Source organism: Cebus imitator, unplaced genomic scaffold, assembly GCF_001604975.1.
Source record: "Cebus imitator isolate Cc_AM_T3 unplaced genomic scaffold, Cebus_imitator-1.0 Scaffold455, whole genome shotgun sequence".
Lineage (NCBI taxonomy): Eukaryota > Metazoa > Chordata > Mammalia > Primates > Cebidae > Cebus > Cebus imitator.
Window position 1 is genome coordinate 922742 of NW_016107770.1, and position 14130 is coordinate 936871.

Consider the following 14130-nt stretch of genomic DNA (forward strand, 5'->3'; position numbering starts at 1 on the left):
TTTTTTTTTAATTTTTTTTTTTTTTATTTAATGATCTGGTTGTGGAACTAAGTTAATTTCATGATGTATCAATGGGTCACAGTGTACATGATTGACCATGCTCTTACCTAGTGTGCTAGCTTTACTGTGTTTGATAAACAGAAGCACAGCCATTCCAAGATGGAGCAGCACTCTGTGGAGAATGTCGGGCTGGCCTATTTAGGGCAAAATACAACAGCGTGCTGTTTCTCAAATTTGTTGGGAAAGCTAGACATCCCTATATCAGTCTTCATCTACCACTAATCTCTCAAAACCAGACAGGGTGGAGATTAATACAGTGTCCATTATACAATGGATAGTCAGAAATGATACTTGGCTTCCAGGGTGAATCATCCTGTATGACATGTATTTTGACAGAAATTAATCTATTAGGTATATAAGTATTCGTATGATTACAAGGCATTTTAATGGGTTCCTCAGTATATAATTTTGGGAGGGGACCAAAACAAATTTGATGATCATGAGGATGTTGAAGCCTGACAAGTTTATTCTGATTATCTCTAATTATTATTAGAGAGCTGAGATTTTCTTTCAGAACTAGAGATTTAAGATGTTCTAGTAGCACTGCAGTTGGAGGTGATGGTATTGAATTATAACAAAAGGGTTTTTTTCTTCAAAATAGGTGATTCTAATAAAGATTGCTATTGTCCACATTGGAACACTCACTGCATGGTTAGTATTAGTGAAGATGCTAGCATTTTGTACACTGTGATGCCATTCACCAAATGCTTCTTACATAGATTATTTGAAGATACAAAGATTTAAAGCATATAGTTAAAATTATCCTTGGGTAGAGCTGTCCACCTGTGTTAGATTAGTTCTTTGATTTCCTGAATATGATATCCAAGAGTCCTGAGAGAATGGCCTTGATATGCCAGCAAAGAATCCTAACAGTGGTGTTACCACCATGTCCATAAAACATTCCCTCAATGTCTGAAGACACATTTACATGTGTTATTTCATTATTCAGAATATCCTGAGCAATTTAGCCAGGTCTTACCACCTTTGTGAGAAATGGAGTTAGAGTTATTCAGCAGCCGAAAAAGGAATACCTGATCAAAGCAATGTTAATGTTAATGGAATTTACTCAAATGATTTTGAATTTAAAAATTTCCAGTTGCAACTGGTGCCTTGTTTAGGTGTTTTAACATAATTGTTTTTTTGTACATGGCTCCTTTTTAGTTCATCTGTCAAAAGTGGTGAGGAAAATGATTTAAAACTCTTACTTCTAAAATGTACAGTCTTTCTCTACACTGTGTTGCTGATATGATTTATACTCAAGGGTTTGCTCCTGAAATGCTGGGTTACGATATTAGGGTGTGAATGACAAGGAGGCATAAGGCAAAGATGCTTCATTGGTTTGTGATTCTTGCAAATGAGGTCTACTTAGTCAAATCCAGTTTGTGGCCTGGGATTCCAAGCACATATTTTCAGGTTGAGGAGAGTGATGATTTAGAATATATAACCATCCACTCCACAATCCCTCACCCTAATTGACTCATTCAGGGATAAATTTATCTAGGGGAGATGCCTCTATTATTAGAGAGCTGGATAATTAGCTCACCATATGTTGTACGCTATATAGTATTTCAGGAGATGGGTCATCCTGAATATACTTTAATTAGACAGAAATCCTTGTTATTCTTGCATAGAGGAATGAACTATAAATTTCTTAGGGATACCCAACTCTCCGTATATGCCCTGCAGGGTCAGCCCGTTATCATGGCTTTGGGTTTTGCCATCCCTCTCTTCATTGCAATGCAAAACAGATCCAACTTAAGTGCACAGCAGAAATGGTAAAAAGTATGGGACATGTTCAAGTGTAATGGACACCATGGAGTGGTTGCCAATTACACGTCAGGTGCTGTGGATACAAACATTACTTTGTGCAACTTCCACACCCATTGCTTCCTTCACACAGCATAATGACCTCATAGGGTCGGTAAATAGATGTCTTATCATGGATAAATTTTGAAGCTGAAATCCTTTGAATGAACAAAACCCCTCAGGTAATACAGAGTAGAGGCTGAATTTAAACAGAGCTAACTCAACTTTCTGAATGTTGGAATGGTTCATAAACAGTTGGGGGAATCTTCTTCTCTTTCATCTACTCTAGTGCGGTAGACTTACTGAGTGAGGATTAGTCCGAGTGAGGATTAGTTGGAAGAATATTAGGGCATTGTATGGGTGTCTCAATGCCTTTCTCCAGATACAAGAGTCTAGGCCCAATGCTTAAGGAAGGAGAATGCATTTCTGTAATTCTTTTTTTTTTTTTCCATTTATTTATTTTATTGCATTTTAGGTTTTGGGATACATGTGAAGAACATGCAAGTTTCAATGTTAGTAGTGTTATCATTACTATGGTAATAGAGAAGTCCCTGAATGCTCTGAAAAGCAAATAAAGGATATAAGATGATGGGTGAATGTAGCAAGTTAATTTTATTCACAAACAATTTTTTTCTTTAGTTCAAGTCAAGGCTAATTTTTAAAAAGGTGTCATGCTAATGGGTAGAATGAGATTCATGTTTTATGTCTTCAATAGAAAGAGGTGTATGTTGATCACTCTGCTTTGTGAAAAACCAGATATGTTGACCTCCTTCTCTGAATTCATTGAAACAGTGCTTGATTGCTAGGAAAAACATTAAAGTTTAGATAAGTCACTTTGTATTTTACTCTGAAGATATACGCATGCTCCCTTTGAACAGTAAATTTCCAAGAATGACAATGACTTTATATGCACCCACATAATCTGTATAGGTTATGTTATCCAGTTATGGGATTTATAGATTTATCTGGAATTTGCCATGAGTATAAGGTTCTCCAGGCTTCAGTTTCTTAAGTTGTTTCAATATATTAAATATATTTATGTATGTTTTGAGATTCTAGAATTAAAAGTTCAGTAAAAGCTAATAAGTTTTAGTCAAGCTCAATGTAGGATAACTCTTGTTCTTTATAAATAAATTATTTAGCAAAGGGTTTATGAATAACAAATCAAAAATTAGGAAATTATGTAGTTCTGTTTTTAATCTCTGACTTCCCAGAGTGGTAAGATCTCCTGTTCTGACTACAATAAACCCTGCTCCCTGACAACTTTCCACAGAAAAACAAAACAAAACAAAACATCATGACATCAGCGTGATGGAAAGTATCAGTAATAAAGGGCTTGTGGGGAGGGGGGAACACCTGCATGAAAAGATTATTCCCTTAGTGGAGAGCCATGGGGAAGAATCTCTCCTCTACCATTTCCTATGGTCTGTAGTTTTCTGGTAAATAAATAATCCTTTCTACAAGCATTGCTTATGTAATCATCATAATTCCCTAAAATCTATGGTAGCTGAAACATGTATTATTGGAAGAAGATGTGACCTTTTGTCCTGGTCTATATACTGCTATCACCATTTGGCACAGTCACAATTGCGAAATGCATTTACTGGATGCCTCCAGCCTAGCCTCTCCCATTTCCAGCTGGACCCCAGTGTAAGTGCCGTGATGAATAGCTGTGATTTGGCTCAAAAGTATTTTTTGAATAAAGGGATCTTTAGGAGATTTCATTAGTTTATATAAGAGTGTAAACCAGAAAGGAATGGGGTGATATTGATTTTAATTCACGGTAAGAAAAGTAAATCAGATTGAAAATTAAGGGCAATACACGGGAACACACACAAATGCTCATTCAAAACTGGAAAAGTAAATAATTAAAGAATTGTTATCAAAGAATCGCATTATTCAGTAACTATAGATAACAGATGATTTGGTTCTAACTTTTGTGGGCCTATAGGATATGTATTTAAAAATGAGGGCAATGGACCAGGCACGGCGGCTCACGCTTGTAATCCCAACACTTTGGGAGGCCGAGGTGGGTGGATCATGAGGGCAGGAGTTCAAGACCAGCCTGGCCTAGATGGTAAAACCCCGTCTCTACAAAAAATACAAAAATTAGCCAGACATGGTGACAGGCACCTGTAATCCCAGCTACTCGGGAGGCTGAGGCAGAGAATTGCTTGAACCCGGGAGGCGGAGGGTGCAGTGAGCTGAGATTGTCCCACTGCACTCCAGCCAGGGCGACAGAGCGAGACTCCGTTGCCAAAAAAAGAATAAAATAAAAAATGAGGGCAACAGGCACAGTGGCCCATGCCTGTAACCCTAGCACTTTGGGAGGCCTAAATGGGAGGATCACTTGAGCTCAGGAGCTCAAGACCAGCCTGGGCGATATAGCAAAACCCTGTGTCTACAAAAAATAAAGAAATATTAGCTGGACATGGTGGTGCATGCCTGTAGTCCCAGCTACCCAGGGGTCTGAGGTGAGAGGATTGTTTGATGCCAGGAGTTTGAGACCAGCCTGAGCAATATAATGAGACCCTGTCTCTACAAAAAATAAGAAAATATTAGCTTGGCATGGTAGTACACAACTGCAGTCCTAGCTACTCAGGAAGCTGAGGTGGGAGAAATTCTTGTCTCAGAGTGGAGGCCACAGTGAGCTATGATTGCACCACTGTACTCCAGCCTGCATAACAGAGCAAGACCCTGTCCCTGAAAAAAAAAAAAAAAAAAAAAAAAGACAAGGGGCTTCTTTTTTGGATAAACCTCTGGTTTCAGGCTGAGCATATCATAACAATGCTGAGGGATGTTTGTCTTTTGCCATACCAGATCTAGTGGGTCCATGGCATTCCCAACTGACTGAGACATAGATAAAGAATACTTAGATCTATCCCTGGAAATGACTCTCCAGCCTACATGTCTGCATCTCCAAATATCATACCTGTGAATAGCTCGAAAGCCTACATGTTTATGGAAAACATTCACAGCTACTGTCATGCTATGTGAACCATTGGAAGCTACCTCTTTCTAGGAGCAAATTCTGACCCCTGCCAGGTTGAGATAAGTTCTCCTCCTCTGAATTCATTCTCTGCATTGCTGGGTAGTGGCACTCAAGACAGCTCGGACTAATTGTCAATGATCTTGTCTGAACTGTGGGTTGCTGATGGCAGGATCCGGTCCAGCCTCCCTTTATATTTATAGTGCCTGGTATGTGTCAGCACAACATTTGCTTAGTAACTGCAAAACTCATAGATGGAAGACTTGAACAGCTGGATGTATAAATCCACCTGCTGCACACAGAGGTGGTCACGTGAACTTCAGCGGGGCGACTGTTGATACCACTATCTGATTTATGCCATACTCTAATTACTAGCAGCAGAAGGTATCTGGAAGGAATTCACAGACATCCCTATTTGCATTCCCGTTATTCCCTATGCCCACTGCAGTTGGAACAATACACAATAATAAAGGTCAGACACTCAGATGAAGATTATTATTCTGAAGACCATCAAAAATATACTTTATGGCAGACAGAAAAAAAATCCTTAGCCATCTTCTTGCCTGGATTTTTACTCCTGCCTCTATAGAATGTAAATCTTTTGATTCTGAGATTGGAATGATTACATGTTGCTGGAAAGGCTCAGGGCTGCCTTCTGTATTTTTAACAAATGGAGTGCAGGCATGTAGCAGCTGAAAGTTCTATCTTTTCGCACAGTGTGCAAGACAGTGGCAATAAATTTTCGAAAGAGTTGTTTACTGAAGTACTCCAGCTAATAAAAAAGGAGTTAAGCTGTTACTGAGAAATCTTTCTCCTTCCAACTTGCTGATGTGTCATTCAGCTTTCAAGGTCGTAGAGAGGAAGGGATACCCAGATCTCCTTCCTGAGCCTGGGTGTGAAGCAAATGGCCTTTCTTGGTCTCTCAAAGGATATTACAAAGCAAGAATTCCTTCACCTGGGCACAGGCTGTCAGTTACACCCCAGGTGTGTGCAAGAAAGCAGATGATTTATGTCTGTCTAGCCAACATTCCCATGCACCATTGATTTCACTTCTGTTCCTGGATGGTAAATCTTGAAACAGTGTTTTTGCCAGCCAAATACGCTTTTCTCTGTTTTCTGGGTTTGTTTTTGTATGTCGAACCTAATCACCTCTACTCAATGCACAGAGTATACATAAAGATGCTGATATCTCTGATATTGCCCCTATAGGCTGGAAAAACACTGCTTTATAGAGAGATGATAGATAACGAGTTCCATAAATATGTGCATTTTGATAATAAACACATTAATTCCCTTCTCCCCTTCTAAGGAGGATTCCCTTGCATTCAAAGACAAAGGTCACGTTCCATAGCTTTAATTGAACCCTGAACTCAGCTGTTCTTTCAGTCCTCATGAACCGGTTTTTATTTCAGGCTCTTATTTGCCCATTGTGTCATCTTTATCATTTATTTATTTATTTCCACCTCACATTTTAATATGCCTCAATTTTGTGATACTGCCAATCATGTTGATGGATGTCTCTTTCTTCTTTTTTATTTGTTAACTTTTGAACAAGAGAACTAAACCAAAATTAGAGAATCCAAGTCGAAACTGGACTGGAGCCCAGTGCTGGGCATTTCAATCCATGCAATAACTCTTCATTCTCAGCAAATTCTGTCAGTCACATCCTGTATGACCATGTACCATGCTTGGGAGATTGACTTTTTAAGCTTTCTTATCTATTTTCCTTAACTTTAAATCTAAAAATAAATGGGAGAACAGATGAGAGTGAAATTGCAGTGAAATTGTTCTCATACATAATGTAACTCTCTATTTAGGAACACAAAGACTGTGATTTCATGTTCGTTTTAAGGAATCTAAGCCAGTTTGGGGGAACACAATCTGCTTCTGGGGAAGGAGGTGCAATTTGTCCAGGTGTGAATAAAGTTTCCCCATAATAAGCAGGATGGAAGCTTTACAGTCTTCCCTGTGTGGCCCAGTTCTCTAACATACTGTGGCTCTGTCTCAGCTCCTCCGGGTTCCTCAAGGGCATCTTCTCTTAGAAGGAGCCAAACACATGGCTTGGTAGAGATGCTCATATGTAAGCCATCAGCTAGGATGACAGTTCCAGTGCTTCCATCTGAGCAGTAGTCTGTCCTCTTTTCTTTCTGAGATGTAACAGTGGATGTTATAGACCAGGTCTCGTGGGCTCCCATTGCATGCCTTCTTATTCCAGTTCCTGTGAGAGGCGGGACCAGCCACTCAGGACTTTTTTGTTTTTATTTTTTTTACTTTCTTGGCAGCGAGATATTAACCACATTTCCTTGTTTTATATTCTTTAAAAATAAAAAAGTTGGGTAGGGGGACATAATTTGCTACCAAGTACTGCAATAATAAAACGTGGTGCTAATGATTACCAATAACTTGTTAGATTTGATCTGCCTGTTTTCAGAGAACTGGAGATGCCTGGCTTAGCTCTCACCCAAAGTGTGCTGTTTTGTGCTAATTTTCTCTTTGAAAGGAGTAGGGGTTAATAAGGATTAGTAAGAATTGACCTTAAAAGGGAAGTATTAACAGCCATAGATGTGAGCAGTTCACCCAGAAGGAACCGTAGGGTCAGGAGGAGCCCAAGGTATATTAACATTAGCAAAATACAAATGCATTTAGAAAAACATATATCCATTTATTGTTTCCAGGCAAACTTATTAATGTTTGTGACACCCAATCCAAAATTTGGAATGTTTTTGCTTATCATGAGAAGTTAAGGAAGCCAGAAATACATAGAAGAAAAATTAGTTACATATATATATATATATATATATATATATATATATATATATTGTCTTCTGAACTTTTACTTGCTGGTAAAGATGTGGACCATAGGAGATGACCCCTTCAAAGTAAGAAGAGACTTAGGAGAGAAGTTCTGCAGAGGAATCCCTGCTCTAGAGCAACTGTTATATAAACCGCATCCCTTCCAAGTAACAAGAAACTTAGGCAGAAGTCTAAACCATATGCAGCACAAACCATTCACAGTGCAATTCACATTGCATTCACAAGGCCCTGCCATTCACTTGACTGCTGGGCGGGGCTGCCAATGCTGAGAAAGCAGATGCAATCTTTCATCCAATAACAGAGATTTGCTGAATTTATGCCACCTGCCAATCACTTTGCAGGTGTCAGGAACACCATGATATGAATGATGTGTCCTGCCTGGTGGTCTAGCAGAAGAAGAGAGCGCATAAAAGTCTCCTGTGTCGTGGAACACATGCTTTATTAGCATTTGCTAATACAATTGAATCTCCAGGCTGGATGCAGTGGTTTATACCTGTAATCCCAGCACTTTGGGAGGCCAAGGTGGGAGGATCACCTGAGGTCAGGAGATCAAGACCAGTCTGGCCAACATGGCAAAACCCTATCTTTACTAAAAAATTTAAAAAATTAGCTGAGTATGGTGGTGTGCACCTGTAATGCCAACTACTATGGAGGCTGAGACAGGAGAATCACTTGAATCCAGGAGGCCAGGCATGGCACTAGGGCCTGGAGATTCAGTGGAAGCGAAATGCCCCATGGTGCTCAGCCCTGATGGGGCTGTCTAGAAAAGGAGAACAGGTTCTCAGAAGAGGTGGCATTGGAGATGGCTTTGAATAATGACTGCTTGCCAGGGAGTGGAGGAAGTAAGTTTTAGGTCGAGAGATGATCATGGGCAGAGCATTGAGCTGTGAATGTGCAAGCTGTGTTTAGGATTGGTTACCATATTGGGGTAGAAGCTGGGCTGTGTAAGAGTATGGCATCAACGTAAGGCTTTATCAGGACTGTTCATATTTTGATGATAAATCTGAAGCGTAAATATTTAAGGAACCCACCCAAGTTCACAGAAGTAGTTAAAGGAAGAGCTTGAATCAGGGTAAGAAGAAGACATTGGGGAGTGAGCAGTGAGGCAGGGGCTGTCATTAGGTGTGTCCCTTCTAAGCATTTCAGCTTCTTGCACGAATCTCTCAAAGCTTCCTCCACTCCTGGGGAAAGTGAACACTTGTCCTGTGCCCTGGTAGCCTTCAAAAAGGCCACTCACCCAGGATTCTTTTAGCAAAAAAGGAATTGCTAATTATTTCCCAGATAAGAGATAAAGATTGAGCCTTCGATGTGAAACTGAGACACAGCAGTAAACGCATTTCTCAGAGGGCAACCTGATGTGAAGAAGCAGCCATGGGACTTACTGATCCCTATCAGCAGACTCAGTTGTGAAACCTCAGACCTTCGCACAGTAGCATCGCTCACAGCCCACTGTACCAAGGGCCCCACGTTTACAGTGACTTGTAACTCTTGAGCATCTGTGCGTTCTAATCGATTCAAATGAAGAAGATTTAGGTGCCCTCTGAATTGAGGAATACATTTGCAATATAATTCCTCTCTCTTCATAGGTTTATGCCAATTGAAAGAATGTTCTATTTAACTTTGAAAATTTCAGTATTGACCATTGAGTGTTTATTCTGGGAGATTTTTTGTATTATAGAAGAGGGTCGAACACAACAGCATTGATGAAAGTAGATGACAACTGACAGTACACAATGGAATACTATTCACCTTTAAGAAGAAGGTAATGCTGTCATTTGTGGCAACATGGATGAACCTGGAGGACATTCTGCTAAGTGATACAAGTCAGACACAGAAAGACAAAATGCTGCAAGATCTCACTTCTATGTGGAATCTAAGAAGAAAGTTGAACTCCTAGAAGCAGAGAGTAGAATGGCGGTTACCAGGGACTGGGGTTAGGGGAGTGGATGGGGAATGGGAGATGTTGGTCAAAGGATAAAAAGTTTTAGTTAGACAGGAGGAATAGTTTGGGGATGTATTGCATTGCATGGTGACTATAGTGAATTACAATGTATTATATATTTCAAAATTGCTGAGAGAATAGATGGTCTCACTTCAAAGAAATGACAACTATATGAGAAAATGAATATTTTAATTAACTTTATTTAATCATTCCTCAAGATATACACATATTACATATATTATTGCCTTGTCCCCAACAAGTATATACAGGAATTATTTGTATATATCAATTTGTATATATCAAATGATACATACAAATTGATATATACAAATAATATATTTGTATCATTATTTGCATATATCAATTAAAAATTTTAAAAGATAGTCTTTTCTAGTACTCTGTATGTGTATTAGTGTATACATTTTTTTCTGAAAGAAAATAATATTTTCAAGGTGCTTGAATTCATATTAATCACCAGATGGAGAACGAAGAACAGAATTAAACAACAACAACAAAAACAAATGCAGGCAATTTTCTATTAAATCTCCTCCTGAGTTGGGTCTTTGGGGGATGTCTCAATAACATAATTCTTCACTTCCTGATCCATAGAGGGTAACAGTAAGTGACTTCATAGAGACACAATAGAAACTTACCTTTCTCTGAAAGAAGGTATCATATTACGCAATTATTTGTAGTATTTTGTAAATTTTCAAATAGCCTGCTGTAATAATAGGTGGATCGTAATCAGAAGGGTAGCAGACATACTTACATTGTCCATGGTCTTGTCTTTTCCCCCTTTTTTTTTTTTTTTTTGCAGGAACACTGAGACTCCATTCCTGCTTGTCTTGTCCTACCTCCACGTGCACACGGCCCTGTTCTCCAGCAAGGAGTTTGCCAGCAAAAGTAAACACGGAGTCTACGGGGACGCTGTTGAGGAAATGGACTGGAGTGTGGGTACGTTTCTCCTCAGTGAGTGCTTAGAAAGCCACTAAGTCTTTGCCTCCTTGTGTCTTCTTTCCTGTGTATTTCCATCTATGTTCCTGATGCCTTTAGAGACAGCAAATGTATGGGGTTTTTTGAAGGTAACAAAAAATGCATTGATCCTGAAAGATAAAGAGAATACAAAAAACACCTTTACCAGCCTGGGCAACACAGGGAGACTCCGTCTCTACAAATAACAAAAAATATTAATTGGGTGTGGTGGTGCACGCCTGTGGTCCCAGCTAATTGAGGGGCTGAGGTGGGAAGATGGTTTGAGCCCAGGAGGTTGAGGCTGCACTGAGCTATGATTATACCACTGCACTCCAGCCTGGGTGACAGAATGAGACCTTGTCTCTTAAAAGGTATATATATCTTTATCCTCTTGTGCATGTCTGCAGTTGCCAGTGGATACATTTCAGGGGAAGTCTAGTCTGTGGGCTGCAGATGGAAGAGATTAATGGAGGAAAAGAGACAAAACTTTAGTCCTTATTATCCCTTATTCTATCAACAACGAAATAGGAACAATGCCTTGTCACTAGCAGTTAGATGTGTGATGGATTTTGGATCCAGAACACCTGCAGCTGACTACAGCCTTATTTGCGAGGCCCACAGGGCAACAGTGACAAGGTCCTCATGTTCTTCTTGCTGCATCTGAGGACTGCAAAGCTTTCCTTGTTCTCCAAACTCCTTCTCTCCCTTCCTTAGAAAATAACCCTATTTCTGAGAAATGTGGCATTTTTCACTGACATTGGGAAGACTTCCTTACTAAAGATTTCTTTAAGTTAAAAAGCATATCTTCCATATCTACATGATATCATTCATCCCTATACTTTTATTTTCTCTTGCACAGCTCAGAGATCCCAGGATAAGGGACTACACCTGGGATCTCTTAGCTGTACAAGAGCTAAGGGGTTGGCTAACATGCAACCTCATGCTGACTGACGTAGGGAAGGCCTTAGTGTGTGAGTTATGCAAAGGAATGGAAAATCAGCATTCCAGTCCACTCTGAACCTCTCACGACTTCCAGTCTTTTCTAGCAACATTGCCTCTTACATTTATTTACACTGCTGGACCCATCTGGACAGAATCAGACCGACACGAAAAATCATCTTATCCATATTCCAGCATTTCATATATTTGTTTCCTTTTACTTTTTCTCTCTCTCATTCTTCCCTCCATTTCTTTTGGTGTACTAACTCAGTAGTTTCTAACCTTTCGATCCACATATTTTGGAAATCCATGAACATTGCCATTAAGTTGTGTTTGTTCATTTGTTTAAAACAGCAGATTGATGGCAATAGTGGTCACCTACTATGGTGATTGTTAGAACAAATTTTGTTCTGTTTTGTTATAAATCATGGAAAGAGCACCTTCTTAAGAAACAAGAAGACTGGACTCTTCCAGCTTCTAGATGTTTCTTTAATTACGTCTGTGAACTTGAGAGAGGTTTTACATCTTCAGGCCTCTCCTCTATCATCTTGATAGGAGTATTCAAATTAGGCAAGTTCTGAGATTCTTTTTTCTCTAATAGTTTGTGATTCTATAAAGTAATGAGAGTGAGTACCACTTGTAATACTAACTAGGAAAAACAAAACCAGAACATTCTCTCTAACAAGATTTGTAAGAAGAATGCATTATGCTTAGGGCTCGTACATATACCAATTCAAGCTTGTCTCCTTTTATTTTTTTCTTTCTAAAATGTTGCAAATAAATCAATTTGCATTTTTCACATCTAAGTAGTGTAAATCAGTAGAATATTTTATCTCTTTAATGACTGTTCTATTTTAATGTGTCAGGCTGCTTATGCAACTCTAAGACTTCTGTTAGCTAGCAAGCAACCTCACGCTGATCTCATCACACCTATTGATTAAATTTCATGTAATTATCATGGCACAGGTGCCTACTCTGACTCATTAGAAAGTATAACTTCCAGTATTGTCTCACTACTAGTTCCTTCTAGAGTATTTGGAAAGTATTTTCAATCTTCAAGATCTGCCTTAGCCCCTGATTTATAGATGATTGTATTCTTTTGTTTTGTTTTGTTTTTTGGCCAAAAGATAAAACCCTTCCCCTAAGCATTCCGTGTATTTTTAAGGAAGTTTTTGTTTTTTAAATCTGATACATATGAATGTTCTAAAGAATATTTCTTCTTTCCATGAAGGGCTTTCTCTTATTGCACAGGAGGGGACTGTTGCATTCTGAATAATTATGTAACAAAATAAAAGAGGGATATTGGCTTAAGAAGAAACACTCCCTGCACAAAGGAAAACTGAAATGGAAGTGGTTAACTAGCTAGGGTGCATCTTGGTCACTCAGGGCATGTTCTCTTCACATGTTTGAGGGCCGTGTAATTCTATGGATCATCACTTTCTCCACTGGAGGTTTCTCTAAGCCTGGAAAGGCAAATTCAATGACTAAGAACCTTTATTATGTAACTGTATACCAATTCCACTGCCCATGATTGTGGCTTACTGCCTTATTCTTAGCTGAATGAGTGCTGTGTCTCATATTGTTACAGCAACTAGAGAAAGCTATAGCTCTCACAACATCTGACTCCGTACAGATGTTGTGAGAGCTATAGAAGGAGCTTCTCAGTACAACCCTATGCAAGGGTGGTTCAAATCCAGGAGCTATGATACTGCTGTGTGAATTCAAGGGGTGATCAACATGATTTTAATCATCAGAGTGACTAACATTGAGAGCTGGCCCCATACCAAGCCCTGATAGCACATGTATTTGTGGGAGCCATAGGCTTTGGCCCCGTAAAGGTTGTCAGGAAATCACTGGCATAAGGCAGATTGATTCATAGGACAAAAGACATACTAATTTATTGATGTATATACACAAAAGCCTTCATAATGAAGACCCAGCCTCTCAATGGAGTCCAGAAGCTTATACACCATCCAGAGGTTACAGAAAAGATGGAGGCTTAGACCAGGCATAGTGACTCATGTCTGTAATCCCGGCACTTTGGGCAGCCAAGGCAGGCAGATCACCTGAGGTCAGGAGCATGGTAAAACCCTGTCTCTACTAAAAATAAAAAGATTAGCAGGGCATGGTAGTGCATGCTGTAATCCCACCTACCTGGGAGGCTGAGGCAGGAGAATTGCTTGAACCTGGAAGGCGGAGGTTGCAGTGAGCTGAGATTGCACCACTGCACTCCATCAAAAGGAACAGAGCAAAACTCTGTCACAAAAAAAAAAAAAAAAAAAAAAAAAAAAAAAAAAAAAAAAAAAAAAAAAAAAAAGAATGGGTTCTTGGATCCTGGTAAAACAAGTTATGCAGGTCAGGGAGAAGAGGAATTCTGTTGAAGGGAAATAATTGATTGCTAGGGAGAATTATTAGATACAGGAACAGAGATTAACTTGTAATTTAAATGGTCCTTGGAAATAGCCATCATTACTTGGAAAAGAGTCTCCTCAGGGGTGGTCATATCTTGGTCTTCTTTTCTGCAATAGACAATGAAATTACAGGGAGGGGAAGGAAAAGAGTTCTCCTTGAGGGTCTGGATCTTCGGCAGATAAAAAAACTTCACCTT

The 14130-nt window shown here is 39.3% G+C and overlaps 1 protein-coding gene across 3 annotated transcripts in view; it reads left to right on the forward strand.

Annotated features, from left to right (window-relative positions):
- STS (steroid sulfatase) overlaps positions 1-14130 on the forward strand; it is a 200258-nt gene that overhangs the window by 113704 nt on the left and 72424 nt on the right. For all 3 annotated transcript variants that reach the window (XM_037732560.1, XM_037732558.1, XM_037732561.1), the window contains one exon: positions 10429-10565. In XM_037732560.1, coding sequence (XP_037588488.1) covers positions 10429-10565 — 137 coding nt within the window. The remainder of the gene's footprint in view (positions 1-10428; positions 10566-14130) is intronic.